Consider the following 16,776-nt stretch of genomic DNA (forward strand, 5'->3'; position numbering starts at 1 on the left):
GGAATAGCTGGCTGCTAGTAGCTTTTGTTTATCAGCACATTTAGATGACAAAAGACTCTGGCGGAGATGTGCAAACGGATTTAAGGTGGGACGGATTTACGAGTTTTTTTGTAAGCCCTGGTAATTCTAGTGTTAACATCATTACCATTATCCCTGAGATCACTTGGTGGTAGTTACATGCACACTGCTTTTCCCGAGTTTATTCATTTAAAATGAACATCATCCGTTGGCATAACTTTTTTTTTTTTCTACATCTTTTCATGGCATTTTAAGCTTTGACTTTGTATACTCTCTATCTTGCCATATACATGTTGATGCAGTGGTAGCACTGCTGCCCTGCAGAAATGATCAAGTTTTGTGTCCTGAGTGTTCCCTTCGTGGTTTTGCAAATTTTACCTATTTTTGTGTGGGGTTGCACCGGTTTCCACGCACAGTTCAAACACACGCAGGTTATGTGAATTGGTGTTGCTAAATTGGCCCTTGTTTATATGTGTGTTTGTATGTTCACCCTACGATATACTGGCACCCTGTCCAGGTAGTGTTCTGCCTAGTGCCACTGTCCCATGACCTTTGACCTGGATAAGTGAAGTTAGTCTTTGAGTTTATCAACACCCCTTACCAAAAAACTGTTTCCTTGGCCCTGGCCTCTGATGGCCTCGTTCCTCCTCCACAAACACAGTTGTGGAGCGATACAGACATGACCAACAAAATTACATTGACTTAGATCTGTTACACTAGCCAGTCCTGGCTAAGTTAGGTAGAAAATATTAATAATTCCTGGCCACTACTGTCCCTTGTGAACATTTATTTTTTGCATGTGTTGTTAATAAAAAAGAGCATTCTTTGAACTGACATGTTTTATGTAAAATGATGTGCTTAAGAAATCGGCTGAATAAATATTAATAAAATCAGTAATGTTTTATTTTGTTATCTTCATATCATTTTAATGACAGTACTATTGACAGAACTAATCGAAGTTCTAGACTAATTTGAATTGTAATATGGCTCAAAAAAAAGAAACTTACTGAGAGCTTTTGACTGATTAGGGTTTCACCATTTATTCAGTTGTTTCTGTTACACAATACTATCAGTAAACTATCCATCCATCCATCCATCCATCCATTTTCCAACCCGCTGAATCTGAACACAGGGTCACGGGGGTCTGCTGGAGCCAATCCCAGCCAACACAGGGCACAAGGCAAGAACCAATCCCGGGCAGGGTGCCAACCCACCGCAGATCAGTAAACTAACTTGAATAATTTAATATGCTTAGAAGAGCGGTTACTAAAACAAAGTTTTTTCTTCTTTTCAGAAAAATATTAATATGCTTGAAGGAAAATATGTAAAAGTTTAATTAAAACTCAGTTGATTTCAATTAAAAAAATTTAATTGTGCGCATGATTATGATAAATTTTTTTAATTGAACAGTGGCCCTAGTAAAAATTGATTAAAAGTGCTACCACTTTATGGAACTGTTCTGTTTTTCCAGTGACTGAATTTCTTCTTAAAAATGGATACAGCAACATATTAGACTTAATCTTATTTTTAAAGCTTGCAAAAATTAAAGAGATCTAAACTTTTTTTTTTCCAACCATGTACAAATTATAGCACGGGTTGTGTTCCATGTACCGGACTGGTTACATCATCTTTTGAGTGGAGGAAGGATTCTTTTCAAGAATACTCTTGAGGCCTATGCTGATTATTATTTGAAATACAAGTTAGATCAGGTTCTTCAGGAGCACAGAGTTGTTTCATTAATAACACTGTTAAGAGGTATGTATTTTCTTGTGTTTTATCTTTTAAATAACTACTTCATTTTATCACATTTTTTTATAATGCAGCATTTTTCCAGTTGTCACAGTAAACAGAAAATTAAACTAACAATTTTTAAACATAAAACCTGGTGGTGGCAGATAGGGTTGATTGGCGGCAATAAAACATAATAAAAACTAAGAGTTACACAGAAAGTGACATGATGCATCTTAGTCCTGGGATTTAATCACCGTCAAAAAGTCAGTCAACAGTGAAAATTATGGTTTAGAATAAATTGTAAGTAAGAATGCAAAGTCAAACAGAGGAGTATAATTTGTAAATAGATTATGTGACACAGTCCCCATACATGGGTTGACTTTTTTAATATCTTATGAATTGTACCAGTGGTATGTGTGTTAGGTTAATTGCTGTCTGTAAATTGGTGTGGTATAAGTGATTATAGGTGTCTAAGTGAGTGTTAATTCTCTGTAACCATGATCTGGAAAGAAGGTTTGAAAATGGTCTGATTGGTTAAATATCATTCAGAAGTATACACTTGTACTTAAAATGCACCTCAGTCCTAACTGCAATTCCCCTTAATTTCCTCTGGTGTCTTTGAGTACATGATTCCCTGTTAAGCTGAATTAATTTGCTAGATCTGTTATATCAATGCCTTTCAGAATTTTGAAGACCTGGTTTAGGTCTCCATGCAGTGTCTTCTGCTCAAGACTAAAAAGGTTTAGTTCTCTGAGTCTGCCAGAGTATGACATGTCCTTAAGTCTTAGGATGCACTTGGTTGCTCTCCTTTGCATAGCTTCATAAACATACATACAATGAAATTGAAACAATGTGTCACTAAATAACCATCCATCCATCCATTATCCAACCCGCTATATCCTAACTACAGGGTCACGGGGGTCTGCTGGAGCCAATCCCAGCCAACACAGGGCGCAAGGCACGGAACAAATCCCAGTTACTAACTTTTCTTTTTTTGGTTGATAGAATATTTATTAAAACCCACTGTATAATCCATTCTTATTTTTGCCTTTCACTGGAACTTTTTGGCCAGTTTTTTACTTTTAATGAATTGACTTTAGATCACCTTTATAACATAAATGAATACTACTACTGGCACTACATTTAATATAATGTTTTGTTTTATTTTTGCATTACTTCATCTTTTTGTTTTCAACTCTCTTTTCTTGATTTCAGTAAAACAGTTCTTCCACATAACACTGCCTCTGAGTGTTTTTTTTCCATTTCTTTTTATTATAGGACCACACATACTTAGTATCAACAACTCCTTATCTGTGTCATCCATTATGACCTCTGTTGAGACTCCCCCATTACATGGTGCCTGTATGTTCAAAGTTCATATTTGAGTTTACCTTATAATGGTGGATTGCACCCATTTCATTTACCTTTTGTTTGAGGACCGGAGGTTGTGTGTTCCACTAGTATAAATGTAGTGTTGGCTGATATGCTGGAAGAATATCCTAAATAGAAAAATAAAATTTAAAAGTAACATTTTTGTGAGTTTAAAAGGAATTAACTTAATGTATTTCTTGATAAACTACACTATCTCTGATATGGAAGCTGGCATGAAAGAATACAGTATATGTACATGATAAATGACAGAAATGTCCAGAAAATAATTGAGAATAAAATGGAAACTTAACAGCAGGTGTCAAATATCTACATATCTATGTTGAAATCCTCGGATTAGCGGAAGAGGATGGATGGATGGATATGTTGAAATTTAAGGTTTTATTCATATAAAGGCTAAAACTAGTATACAGTGGTGTGAAAAACTATTTGCCCCCTTCCTGATTTCTTATTCTTTTGCATGTTTGTCACACAAAATGTTTCTGATCATCAAACACATTTAACCATTAGTCAAATATAACACAAGTAAACACAAAATGCAGTTTTTAAATGATGGTTTTTATTATTTAGGGAGAAAAAAAATCCAAACCTACATGGCCCTGTGTGAAAAAGTAATTGCCCCCTTGTTAAAAAATAACCTAACTGTGGTGTATCACACCTGAGTTCAATTTCCGTAGCCACCCCCAGGCCTGATTACTGCCACAGCTGTTTCAATCAAGAAATCACTTAAATAGGAGCTGCCTGACACAGAGAAGTAGACCAAAAGCACCTCAAAAGCTAGACATCATGCCAAGATCCAAAGAAATTCAGGAACAAATGAGAACAGAAGTAATTGAGATCTATCAGTTTGGTAAAGGTTACAAAGCCATTTCTAAAGCTTTGGGACTCCAGCGAACCACAGTGAGAGCCATTATCCACAAATGGCAAAAACATGGAACAGTGGTGAACCTTCCCAGGAGTGGCCGGCCGACCAAAATTACCCCAAGAGCGCAGAGATGACTCATCCGAGAGGTCACAAAAGACCCCAGGACAACGTCTAAAGAACTGCAGGCCTCACTTGCCTCAATTAAGGTCAGTGTTCACGACTCCACCATAAGAAAGAGACTGGGCAAAAACGGCCTGCATGGCAGATTTCCAAGACGCAAACCACTGTTAAGCAAAAAGAACATTAGGGCTCGTCTCAATTTTGCTAAGAAACATCTCAATGATTGCCAAGACTTTTGGGAAAATACCTTGTGGACTGATGAGACAAAAGTTGAACTTTTTGGAAGGCAAATGTCCCGTTACATCTGGCGTAAAAGGAACACAGCATTTCAGAAAAAGAACATCATACCAACAGTAAAATATGGTGGTGGTAGTGTGATGGTCTGGGATTGTTTTGCTGCTTCAGGACCTGGAAGACTTGCTGTGATAGATGGAACCATGAATTCTACTGTCTACCAAAAAATCCTGAAGGAGAATGTCCGGCCATCTGTTCGTCAACTCAAGCTGAAGCGATCTTGGGTGCTGCAACAGGACAATGACCCAAAACACACCAGCAAATCCACCTCTGAATGGCTGAAGAAAAACAAAATGAAGACTTTGGAGTGGCCTAGTCAAAGTCCTGACCTGAATCCAATTGAGATGCTATGGCATGACCTTAAAAAGACGGTTCATGCTAGAAAACCCTCAAATAAAGCTGAATTACAACAATTTTGCAAAGATGAGTGGACCAAAATTCCTCCAGAGCGCTGTAATAGACTCATTGCAAGTTATCACAAACGCTTGATTGCAGTTATTGCTGCTAAGGGTGGCCCAACCAGTTATTAGGTTCAGGGGGCAATTACTTTTTCACACAGGGCCATGTAGGTTTGGATTTTTTTTTCTCCCTAAATAATAAAAACCACCATTTACAAACTGCATTTTGTGTTTACTTGTGTTATATTTGACTAATGGTTAAATGTGTTTGATGATCAGAAACATTTTGTGTGACAAACATGCAAAAGAATAAGAAATCAGGAAGGGGGCAAATAGTTTTTCACACCACTGTAAATCCTGCCAGGCCCTTTTCACCTTTAATATGTTATAAATCCATGTTTTGGACTTATTTGGTTTGACTGGTACCACTTTTGGAATTTCTATACGCTTCTTTCATTAAATCTGTTCATTTTATTATCCTGGCAATGTTGTTTTGTTAGGCATGATATCAGCATTTTGTGTCATTAATTGTGTAGCAGTGGCAATATTGTTTACCATTGCAATGTCATTGCTCTCCCAACTATTTCATATGGAAAGCATTTTGTCATCAGAAGGCAGAAGAACGAAGGACCAAATTTTACTGTGAGTTAGGGCTGTTAGTAAAATTAGTGTTAGGACTATTATTACATTTCTTTTGACAATGCTTTTCGTTTGACATTTTGGGTTCGATGATTAGCTGATGGTTCTTTAGTCTTCACTGGCTTTCTGTCAGTGTCTCTGCTAGTTCCCTTAAGATTGTTTAATCTCCTGGTCTTACTGTCTTTCAAAAGAAAGAAAGGAACATCTCTGAACATCTCCCCATGTGATAATTACATCTTAATGTAACCATCAATTTTTTGGTGAAAATAAAATGGTTGTTTTAGGGAAAAACAAATAATAAAAAAAAAAAAAAACTTCCAAGGCCTTGGTTACTTTTTGCATGGCAGTTAGCAAGTAGTATGCCTAATGGAAAACAGTTGAACTCTAATTCAGGAGCCACCTTCTGACTAAGATGATGGTCGAGTGTATCCCGGTACTATATTGTAGTAGACTATAGTATTTAAGCTTCTTTTTTCATTTAAATAATTTTTTAAGTGTTTAACTTTTTTCAGGTTCACGGTGCTATCATAAATGTGATTTAACATTTCAGATGCAGTATTTTGTGAAAACAGTGAGCCACGATCTTTTGAAGATAAACAAAAAAGAGCAAAAATTACATTTGAAGAAATGATGGGTTACATTCCAGGTTTGCTTATTTGCTTAATGATTTATGTATTTTACAGAATTATTTTGTAACGTTACAGTTTAAACAATGTTTAAGTGTTCTAAGCTGTAACATTATCTAACAATTTTTACGTGTTTTAAGCTGTAACATTATCTTACAGTTTTTGTTCAAGAACAGTTGCTTGGAAAGTATTTCTATAAAAAGGTTTGTTTCTGTTATAATTAAGCCTGAGAGGCTTAACTGTATGTAAGTTGTTGAATTCATGCCAACAATATACTGTAGGAAAAAAAAATCTTTCTTTCCTAGACTTCATTGGAAAATGTATTGGTGAAGAAGCTAAATATGAAGGGATTCGCCTGCTGTTTGATGGACTCCAACAACCAGTTCTTAATAAACAGGTATATAGTGTGAACTCAGAAATGGAGTTTAATGAGTTTAAAAACATTGTTACTTAATCGAATAATGTCCCATAGAGTTTTCTTATATCATATATGTTATTTTCTGAATGATTTTTGACTCCCTGTGACCCAGACTTGAAAATTAAGGGATTGATTGCTTGGGGAAGTGATTGACATTAATTTATAAATAACTTCAATTTCAAATTCATCATCAGCTAGTACAATTTCATAAATTCTCACAAGTGACAGTAAATTAGAGCAGTCATCACACTATGTTCCAGGGGTTATCAGTACCAACCACAACACTTTGGCCAAATTTAGCCTACAAAATGTTTCAATATAATTTGCAGACATTTCATATATCCATGTAACAAAAGTATATGTCTAACCTCCCATGTTCATGTTAAAATATGGTATAACAGTAAAACAATATTTAAACTGTAACGTGTACTGCAAAAAGCTAGAAGTGTATATAGTTTGATTCCATTTGCAACTTTAAGACTTGCACATTTATTTTCAAGAAACCCCTGTACTTAAGACACAACCTTCTTACTTGGGCTGGCAGGTCAACATTTTTAAGGATTGTAATTGTCAAAATTAGTTTATTGTGTAGACCCTTAAAATGTCAAATAAAAACATTTGTTGATCCTTGCTGTAGGATAATAAGGTCAGCTATTCCTAAAATTCACCAGCACATTTTGATCGAATCATTTATTTTCTTACCCACTTACTCAGGATCACAAGGAGCCAGTATCTGTTCTAGCAGAATTAAGTACAAGATGAAAACCAGCCCACCCACAATCATACTGAGCCAATTAATAGTTTCCTAGTCTATATGAGGAATGATGAACGTGAACTGGAGATGCTAGAAGAATATGCAAATCCATAGATAGTGCAAGGGTTAAAATTCAAATCAATGGCTCAGTGAGCCAGCAGTATTAAGTACTGATCCAAAGAATGTCTTGATAAGTAAAATGTTATAAGAGAAGATTTTTAACTATATTTCTGAAATCTTTTTATATTTTAAAATTCATATTTGAAAAGTCAACTATTATTTAATGAACATAAACTAAACATTGTTTAGTTATGTTATTTATATTGCTTACACTGAAGCCATATTATAGCTTGATTAATTTTACCAGCTGCAACATATATCAACATTAAAAACTCCTTAAGTATACATTAGCTGAGGAAGTCAATCTGTTTGGGCCAAGATGGGCCATGTTAATGCATGCAGGTGTTATATTAAACTGAAGTGGAAGACCTTATTAATAACCAAAGCCAAGAGGAGAAAGGTGTTGTTCTAGTGTCATCAGACTTTACTTTTATTCGTTGTTAATTAGTGTTCTCTAATTTTAATTATTTATTTTGTCTTTTTTCTCTTTCTTCATCATGTAAAGCACTTTGAGCTACATTGTTTGTATGAAAATGTGCTATATAAATAAATGTTGTTGTTGTAGTGTGCTTTTAGAAGTCCTCGATGTTTCATGCTTTCAGCTTTTAATACTTAAGCTGTGACAACATCGTGGTATTAAATGGACAGTATAATGGTCCAGTAAAGTTCACCTTTAAGTCATGTATGGAGTGGTGTGGAGCTACTTTTTTCTATTTGTATAGTAAGCTGAAATGGCCATGTATTTCACAACACAAAAATAATTTATACCTAGTTTGGTTGCTTTGATTCTATTTCTTTTGTGAAGTAGAATAGTTTATAATTTTTTTTTTTTTTTTACTTCTAATAAAAATTCTTGGTTGCATTATGTTAGTTTTCAGATAGCAATGTAGAATGTAAGAGTTTATCCAGTTGCATACAGTGCATCCGGAAAGTATTCACAGCGCATCACTTTTTCCACATTTTGTTATGTTACAGCCTTATTCCAAAATGGATTAAATTAATTTTTTTCCTCAAAATTCTACACGCAACACCCCATAATGACAACGTGAAAAAAGTTTACTTGAGATTTTTGCAAATTTATTAAAAATAAAAAAATTGAGAAAGCACACGTACATAAGTATTCACGGCCTTTGCCATGAAGTTCAAAATTGTGCTCAGGTGCATTCTGTTTCCCCTGATCATCCTTGAGATGTTTCTGCAGCTTAATTGGAGTCCACCTGTGGTAAATTCAGTTGATTGGACATGATTTGGAAAGGCACACACTTGTCTATATAAGGTCCCACAGTTGACAGTTCATGTCAGAGCACAAACCAAGCATGAAGTCAAAGGAATTATCTGTAGACCTCCAAGACAGGATTGTCTCGAGGCACAAATCTGGGGAAGGTTACAGAAACATTTCTGCTGCTTTGAAGGTCCCAATGAGCACAGTGGCCTCCATCATGCATAAGTGGAAGAAGTTTGAAACCACCAGGACTCTTCCTAGAGCTGGCCGGCCATCTATACTGAGCGATTGGGGGAGAAGGGCCTTAGTCAGGGAGGTGACCAAGAACCCAATGGTCACTCTGTCAAAGCTCCAGAGGTCCTCTGTGGAGAGAGGAGATCCTTCCAAAAGGACAACCATCTCTGCAGCAATCCACCAATCAGGCCTGTATGGTAGAGTGGCCAGACGGAAGCCACTCCTTAGTAAAGGCACATGGCAGCCCGCCTGGGGTTTGCCAATAGGCACCTGAAGGACTCTCAGACCATGAGAAAGAAAATTCTCTGGTCTGATGAGACAAAGATTGAACTCTTTGGTGTGAATGCCAGGCGTCACGTTTGGAGGAAACCAGGCCCCGCTCATCACCAGGCCAATACCATCCCTACAGTGAAGCATGGTGGTGGCAGCATCATGCTGTGGGGATGTTTTTCAGCGGCAGGAACTGGGGTACTAGTCAGGATAAAGGGAAAGATGACTGCAGCAATGTACAGAGACATCCTGGATGAAAACCTGCTCCAGAGCACTCTTGACCTCAGATTGGGGCGACGGTTCATCTTTCAGTAGGACAATGACCCTAAGCACACAGCAAAGATATCAAAGGAGTGGCTTCAGGACAACTCTGTGAATGTCCTTGAGTGGCCCAGCCAGAGCCCAGACTTGAATTCGATTGAACATCTCTGGAGATATCTTAAAATGGCTGTGCACCAACGCTTCCCATCCAACCTGATGGAGCTTGAGAGGTGCTGCAAAGAGGAATGGGCGAAACTGGCCAAGGATAGGTGTGCCAAGCTTGTGGCATCATATTCAAAAAGACTTTAGGCTATAATTGCTGCCAAAGGTGCATCGACAAAGTATTGAGCAAAGCCTGTGAATACTTATGTACATGTGATTTCTCAGTTTTTTTATTTTTAATAAATTTGCAAAAACCTCAAGTAAACTTTTTTCACGTTGTCATTATGGGGTGTTGTGTGTAGAATTCTGAGGAAAAAAATTAATTTAATCCATTTTGGAATAAAGCTGTAACATAACAAAATGTGGAAAAAGTGATGCGCTGTGAATACTTTCTGGATGCCCTATGTAGTATTTTTTTATAACTAATGATATTTAAGATAAAGACTTGTTTCCGCAACATCCCATGATTAAAAAAATAAAAAAAACTACAAAAGTAAACATTAGTGTTATATATCACATAATGCAGATACTCTATCTACATGTTGTTTTTCCTGTGCTAATTCATGGGAATAATTCAGTGTACTCTTAATACTTCATTAAATGTTAACTTTGTAAATCTCAGATACCATACATTTTCCCACCTGATCTGGCACACAAACAGAAAAACGGTGCCACATGTTGTTGACCTAATAACAACAGTATTTCATTTGCTTCAAACAGTATGTTTAAATTGCTGTTGAATCACACAGCAGCACAAATTTGTCTCCACACTGTGTGTTCAAACATGTCTACAACACCTTGAAAACGTTTTTCAGCTTCTTCACTCAGTGTCAGGCCAAAAACTATTGTTGTCCAACATCTTTGTACAAGGTAAAAAAAAATATCAATTATTTACTCAGATGCCCGTTATCTTTTATTTGAATTTTTTTCAGCTCCTCAGACAAAATCTGTTTCAAAATTTACAATAAAAGAAGAACTCAGTTAGTGGGACAAAATATCTGCCTATAATGTAATTTAGGCAGAACAATTCCATTAAAATAACCATATGACTTGACACAAGTAGACATTCCACAGTCAGTCAGTCAGTCAACTCCAAAAATGAATGTAGACAGTTTTGTTAATATGTGTAAATTCAGTGACCACATTCTGGAATGTTTAGTGGTCTCACTGTAAACACTACCACAATCTATTCATTCACAAAAATAAATACTTGTCATATCAGGTCAGGTTAGGTTGGGGAACATGCAATGGTACAGTGTGTTGCCAGACCCACCACACAACTAAACAGCTCATGATCACAGTTGGCAACCCCCCAGGCAGACACAGAATCCAGTCCCACCCTCCAGAAATTACCATCTATCTGCTGCAGCCAGGTGTTACGTGGGCATCCCCTTGATCTGATCCAGCCACTCTGGTCTTCGAAAGGGAGGATCCTGCAAACTGGATCACCCTCTGGGAATCGCACTACATTACCGTAGTGCCATAACTGTTGCTCCCTCATAATGTAAGTAATGTGTCTTATTCGGGACTCTGTGAGCAACCATTTGTTCAACACAAAGTCAAACCAGTGGTACCCAAAGATTCTTTGAAGAGACACAGTGCCAAAGGAGTCCAGTCTTCATCTCAGATCACTGGATAGAGTCCATGTCTCACAACCAATGAGCAAAACAGGAAGCACCAGGATTCTAAAGACTTGGACCTTCATCCTTTTGTAAAGATATCGGGAGTGCCACCACCCCTTTCAAGTGACCTCATGACCCCCCCCATGCTCTCTCAATCCATCTACAGATTTCATGGGAAGAGTCGCCAGAGACATGAATGTCACTGCTGAGGTAAATAAACCTCTTGACACAGTTGGCACTCTCTCTGCAAACAGACACACTGCTGATGGCTGTGTCCAAGAGGTCATTAAAGGTCTGGATCTTGGTTTTTATCCAGGATACTCACAAGCCTAGACACTCTGACTCCTCAATCAGTCTCTTGAGAGCTCCTATCATTGATTCCGCGAAGATCATAGCATCATCGTAAAAATCAAGATCATTGAATCTTTCTTCGCCAACAGATTTCCCACAGCCACTCGACCCCATAACCCATCCCCACACCAAGTTCATGCAAACATTAAACAGAATAGGAGCAATAACGCACCCCTGACGAACCCCCTGAATCAACTGGGAAAAACACAAAGGTTCTGCCTCCATTCTGCCCAGCAGTGACAGTACCAGTGTGCAGGCCAGCCATAACATCCAGCAACTTCGGTGGGATCCCATGAAGTCTCAGGATGTCCTACAGGGCAGTTTGTTCAAATGAGTTGAATGCTTTAAGAAATCAACAAAGGCTGCAAAGAAACTCTGCCAATATTCACATTTACACTTGATGATAACCCTCAGTGCGAGGATGTGGTCAATGGTAGACTTCTTAGGTATAAAACCAGACTGCTCCGGTTGCTGTTAGGTGAGCAAGTGATCATCGATCCTATTGAGGATAACCCTAGCAAGGACCTTACCTGGCACTGAGTGCAGTGTTATCCCCCTGTAGTTGCTACAATCCAAGTGATCACCATTCCCTTTCCAGACAGGTACGACAAGTCCCATTTTCCAGTCAGTTGGGATGACGCCTCAACTACTGTGTCATCTGTAAGGACTGTTCGATCACCTGCCCTGACTGCAACTCTGCAAGGAACAGATTCGGATGTGTATAATGCTTTGCTTCCTCTATGCAGGACGTGTGTCACTAGACCGTAGATGATGTGTTACATGTTCACAGATTCCTCTAACAAATGCCTCCTTATCTGCCCTTAGAGCCTGGCAGCCATCCTTCCCAGTACAGACCAGAGTTGCTGTCAAGCCATGCGCTAAGACTCCTCTTGATAATATCCAGGGTGCCTTGCAAGATGAAATACCTCCTTCTGTGAACATTGGCAACACAAACACAACCCTCAGGATCTTGCAACAGAAGGCCTTCCACATCACATTAAGATCAACAGTCTTACCCAAGTCTGCAAGTTCCTCATAAAAACTGTGTGCAGACTTATTAGAAACAGCCTGATCTTGGAGTCTGGTCAAATCCAGCCTAAATCTATTAGTATATGGTAGTCTACTGGACCTAAGTTGGATCTTCAGAGTAGTAACAATAAGTATCCGCAATAAGTATTGTGGATCAGGGCACTGATCTTTTTGCAAAGTCAAGGAACATATAGCCACTTTCACCACGGTAGCCAGACCCAAGGGGACCGATACATTCCTCATAGCCAGTGGTCGCATTGAAGACACCCATGACCAGAAGAGTGTCACCTCACAGGCACTCATCAACCACCAAGGGAAGTTGCGAATAGAATGTCTCCCTCACCGAGACATCAATCATCACAGTCAGAGCATACATTGAGAATACAGACAAGGCTCCCAGACAGTGCCTTAATCTGAGTCTCAGTACGCTCATTGAAAGGAGTGACATTAGACACCTTTGGAATGAGCTACTCCATGAGTATGACAACCATCAGAGTGACCAGACCAAGTAAAGGTGTACCCACCTGCAGAGATCTGGCCAGTCCCAGGTCTGCGTACCTCGGAGAGTGCCACCACTGAAATGTGGAGTTTATGAATCTCCTCTGACAGCAGAGGAAGATGGTTGTCATGTCATAGACACAAGATGTTGCACACACCTACCTGGATGGGCCAGTATACCAGTTCACATCCCAAACAGATCTGACCCCATTGGCTGTCCGGTGGTTTTGACTTTACTGGGGGGTGAGGCTTCCAAGGGCTTTACCTCATCCCCTTCATAATGTGAGCCACCTTCCTGGGGATGGCTGCAGCCGAGCTACTGCTGTGGAGAGCAGAAAGGAGTTTTGTCTGCCATTTCAGAACTGCGTCAAGTGTTTATGGTGGCTGGACTGCCAATCCTGCCACCAACCCCCAAGTTTTCCCTGCGAGTTGTCATATCTGTGAAAATTATTATACCTTCTGTCATTTTCCTTGATTATTCAGCTGAGTATTTCCCTTAGCTCATTAAACTGTTTAATCTGCAACGCTGCTGCCTTGCATCAGCATGTACCAGGTGTGAGAAGCAGCCCGGACACAGACAGACGGACATCATATTTTCTCCCAACACACGTTTATTTATACTATTTACAAGGTCCAGTACGCACAAACCCAGTGCCTCCAGCACCAATCTCCCAAAGTCCAGGCCTCTTCTTCCAGTGCCTGCTTCCTTCAGGCCGCCTCCACTCCTCTCCAACACGACTCTCGTCCACTTCCACCCGACTCCGGTCATGGGGGCGCCCCCTGGCGTTGACCACGGGCCCCTACAGGGTTGAGCTTCCCAGCTCTGTACCCGTGGCCCCCAAAGGAACCAGGGCGGTCACCCCTCATGGTCTGGAGGAGGCGTGAGTCCTCCTCCGGTCTTCCTGGGCGTCCCGGCTGGGTGCCACCCCCAGCCACATGCCACACAGGATTTGACTGCTGGCCTGGTCACTGTTGTGTGAAGTTTGCACATTCTTCCCATGCCTGTGTGGGTTTTGTTGTGATTGAGATTGTTGGATGCTACATACCAAAGATGTGCAAGTTAGTTTAGTTTGAGGCTGTAATTGGGCCTAGTGAATAAACATATGGCTGTGAGTGCTTTCTGTGATGGATTTGTTCCCTGTAGTAGGTTTCTTCCTGTTTTGCACTAATTTGAAACTGAGGTACCGTCTGTTTGCCTTTGATGCTTTAATGGTAGAAGCACATTGAGAAGACTCAATTAGTGAATGATTATAGAACTATTTATTAAACTGTTGGCTCAGTGAATGATGATTTTTAGGTGCATGCAATTGTGCTCATTTTTATAAGTATATATAGAGTATTAGTTGACTTGTTAATTTAATATGTTTTGGGTACCTTTTTGATACTCTGTATATTTAATTGTGTATTCACTCTTAAGCTTTTTGTTTCATGCTGTTTCCTTCTTTTCTATACTTAATTAATTTTAAAAAGATCTAGTATACTTAGTATTTTCGATTTTCAATTTTCTAAATTGTAAGAACAAACAACCTTGTAATATTTGGCTTCATTACTGTCTGTTATTTTCTATTCATTTTTAAAACATTAAATCAATAATCTGTTCTTTTCAGCTTACGTATGTTTTATTAGATATCACAATTCAAGAACTTTTCCCAGAACTTAATAAGGTAAAATATTTACCTTTTATTTACCTTGTACTTAAAAATGTTTCAAAATTATGTTTGTAGTTTTTGAAAGTATGTGATATACACAACTTGTAAATTTTTACACTTATTCCAATCCTTTTTTAACTAAAAAAATACAGTATATAGTTAAAGACATTAAATATTTTCATTGCTGTAAGCAAAAACTAAAGATTATAAGAAAACAAAAGATTTGTGTTTTTTTGTTTTATTTCAGAAAGGTTTTTACAAAAATGTTTCATACATTCATTCACAGCAGCATTTTAGTTATTACTCGATAAAAGTCCAAGAAACATTGTGATTTTAGGCCAAGAAGTTGAGAGTCACATTTTATAGATACTACTATTTAGGTTTCAGCCTATTTGGTACAATACATTTTCACATGTGATAAAATAAACAAAATGCAAGAGCATTCTGGGGTTTTTTTTGTTTAATATTTGGGATGCTCAAGCCTGTGTATTATCATATTATTAGAATTATTGGCACATTGTTGTTAGACATAACATTTTTCATTTTGCTGAAATTATATAGCATATATGCTCAGAATGAGGAGGGCACTGTGTCACTTGCAGAGCAAAATGCATTTCCTCTTATTTCCCATAAATGGCATACCACAATGAAATACTTTGTCTATGTTTGAGTGTTTGGGTTCGTTGTGCTTTTCTTGCTATACATTGTAGAAAGTGTTTGAACTAAAACATTCAATTAGCAAGCATTAACATGTGAAGCTGAAGTACTCCTGTCTCCTTCAACTATCTGGTGCCTTTGCATTTAGAGACCGATTTACAGCAAGTTTTGAATTCTCCACACAGGAAAACTGATTTAATCTAAAAGAAAATAGTGAAGCACACACTTTACACTGTGGATCTCTTTCTTCCTGTTGGGCACAGAGAGTTTTGAGAATTTTTCTAGACAAAATCTTAATTGAAATTGTTGGTCATATTTGTTTGAAATGTTTACACATGTTGCACAGCTGCTGGTGATATGATATGAATTAGTATCCACTTTCAGTTTTGAGGAAAATTAGTTATTAGTTATCTTTTGCAAATTGTGCATTTCTATTATAAACATAATAAATGACCTGTTGAAAATTGTAAAATGAATGTAGTAGTTCCATTTTATTTACTAATTTTTTTCCTAATGTAACTCTGTTTATTGTTACTAGGCACAGAAGGAGATTCTCAGTACTACATCATGGATGTAAAGAAGTACTGTCAAAGTGCTCTGAACACTACACGCACATCCAAAAAACCTTCATTATTACAAGTTTAAATGATTTCATGTGCAGAATGTTAAAACTTGTGATTGTAAGAAAAACTGTATTTGATTGCATTAATAAAGATTATTTATTGATTTGCAGTATTGACATTTGCCTTACCTTTTTAAAATATACGGGGGACATTCAAAAAGTTTCTGCAGTTTTTTTTAAAACTATTTATTAAGAATTTCAAAATCAAATTACATAATTTTTATTATGCAATTTTCCCAGCATTGTACCAACTTTGTAATGTCATCAGCAAAAAATTCTTATGTTTTCGCGAATCGGTTCCAGGTTCTATTCTTCATTCCTCTTGGCCGTGGCTGTAGCAAGAGAGAACTTTATCCCCATACTGAACACACATGCGGAGATGAATTGGCCACAAAAAGTGTATGACAGAACGCTGTTCCTCTTTGGTTCAATTTATAAGTTTCACAGCCATCTTCTCCACAGGGTGACAACTCTTATACTAGCAAGTACAGTAGTGCCTCGTACTTCAAACAATTCTAACATTGAATGTTCCAGAGTTCAAAGGCTAAATTCGAAAGAAATTTGATCTGGGGTTCGAACGATACTTCTGTGTTCGAATTGCGAGCACAGTGAAAGAATGCAGCAACAGATGACACTCTCGCTGTGAAAATATCTCTTGCGTTACACTTGTGTGTTTTCAGTGCTGTTTATGCTTTATTTTTGGTGTGTTTGGTAACCCCTATCTATTAACCATGGCATTCCAAGAAGAGTGTGCAAGCAATGAAGCCTAAGAGGAAGGTTGTGGTATCGAGGATTGAGGTGACTTGGAACTTGGAACAAAGCATGTT

General features: G+C 38.0%; 1 protein-coding gene across 4 annotated transcripts in view; it reads left to right on the forward strand.

Moving 5' to 3' along the window:
* Positions 1-16,059, forward strand: part of snx14 (sorting nexin 14) — a 187,031-nt gene extending 170,972 nt beyond the window's left edge. For all 4 annotated transcript variants that reach the window (XM_051925277.1, XM_051925278.1, XM_028797482.2 and 1 more), the window contains 5 exons: positions 1,609-1,773; positions 6,005-6,100; positions 6,386-6,477; positions 14,629-14,685; positions 15,866-16,059. In XM_051925277.1, the coding sequence (XP_051781237.1) occupies positions 1,609-1,773; positions 6,005-6,100; positions 6,386-6,477; positions 14,629-14,685; positions 15,866-15,904 (449 nt within the window). In that variant the 3' untranslated portion in view covers positions 15,905-16,059. The remainder of the gene's footprint in view (positions 1-1,608; positions 1,774-6,004; positions 6,101-6,385; positions 6,478-14,628; positions 14,686-15,865) is intronic.
* The last annotated feature ends 717 nt before the right edge of the window (positions 16,060-16,776 follow it).

Source organism: Erpetoichthys calabaricus, chromosome 3, assembly GCF_900747795.2.
Source record: "Erpetoichthys calabaricus chromosome 3, fErpCal1.3, whole genome shotgun sequence".
Lineage (NCBI taxonomy): Eukaryota > Metazoa > Chordata > Cladistia > Polypteriformes > Polypteridae > Erpetoichthys > Erpetoichthys calabaricus.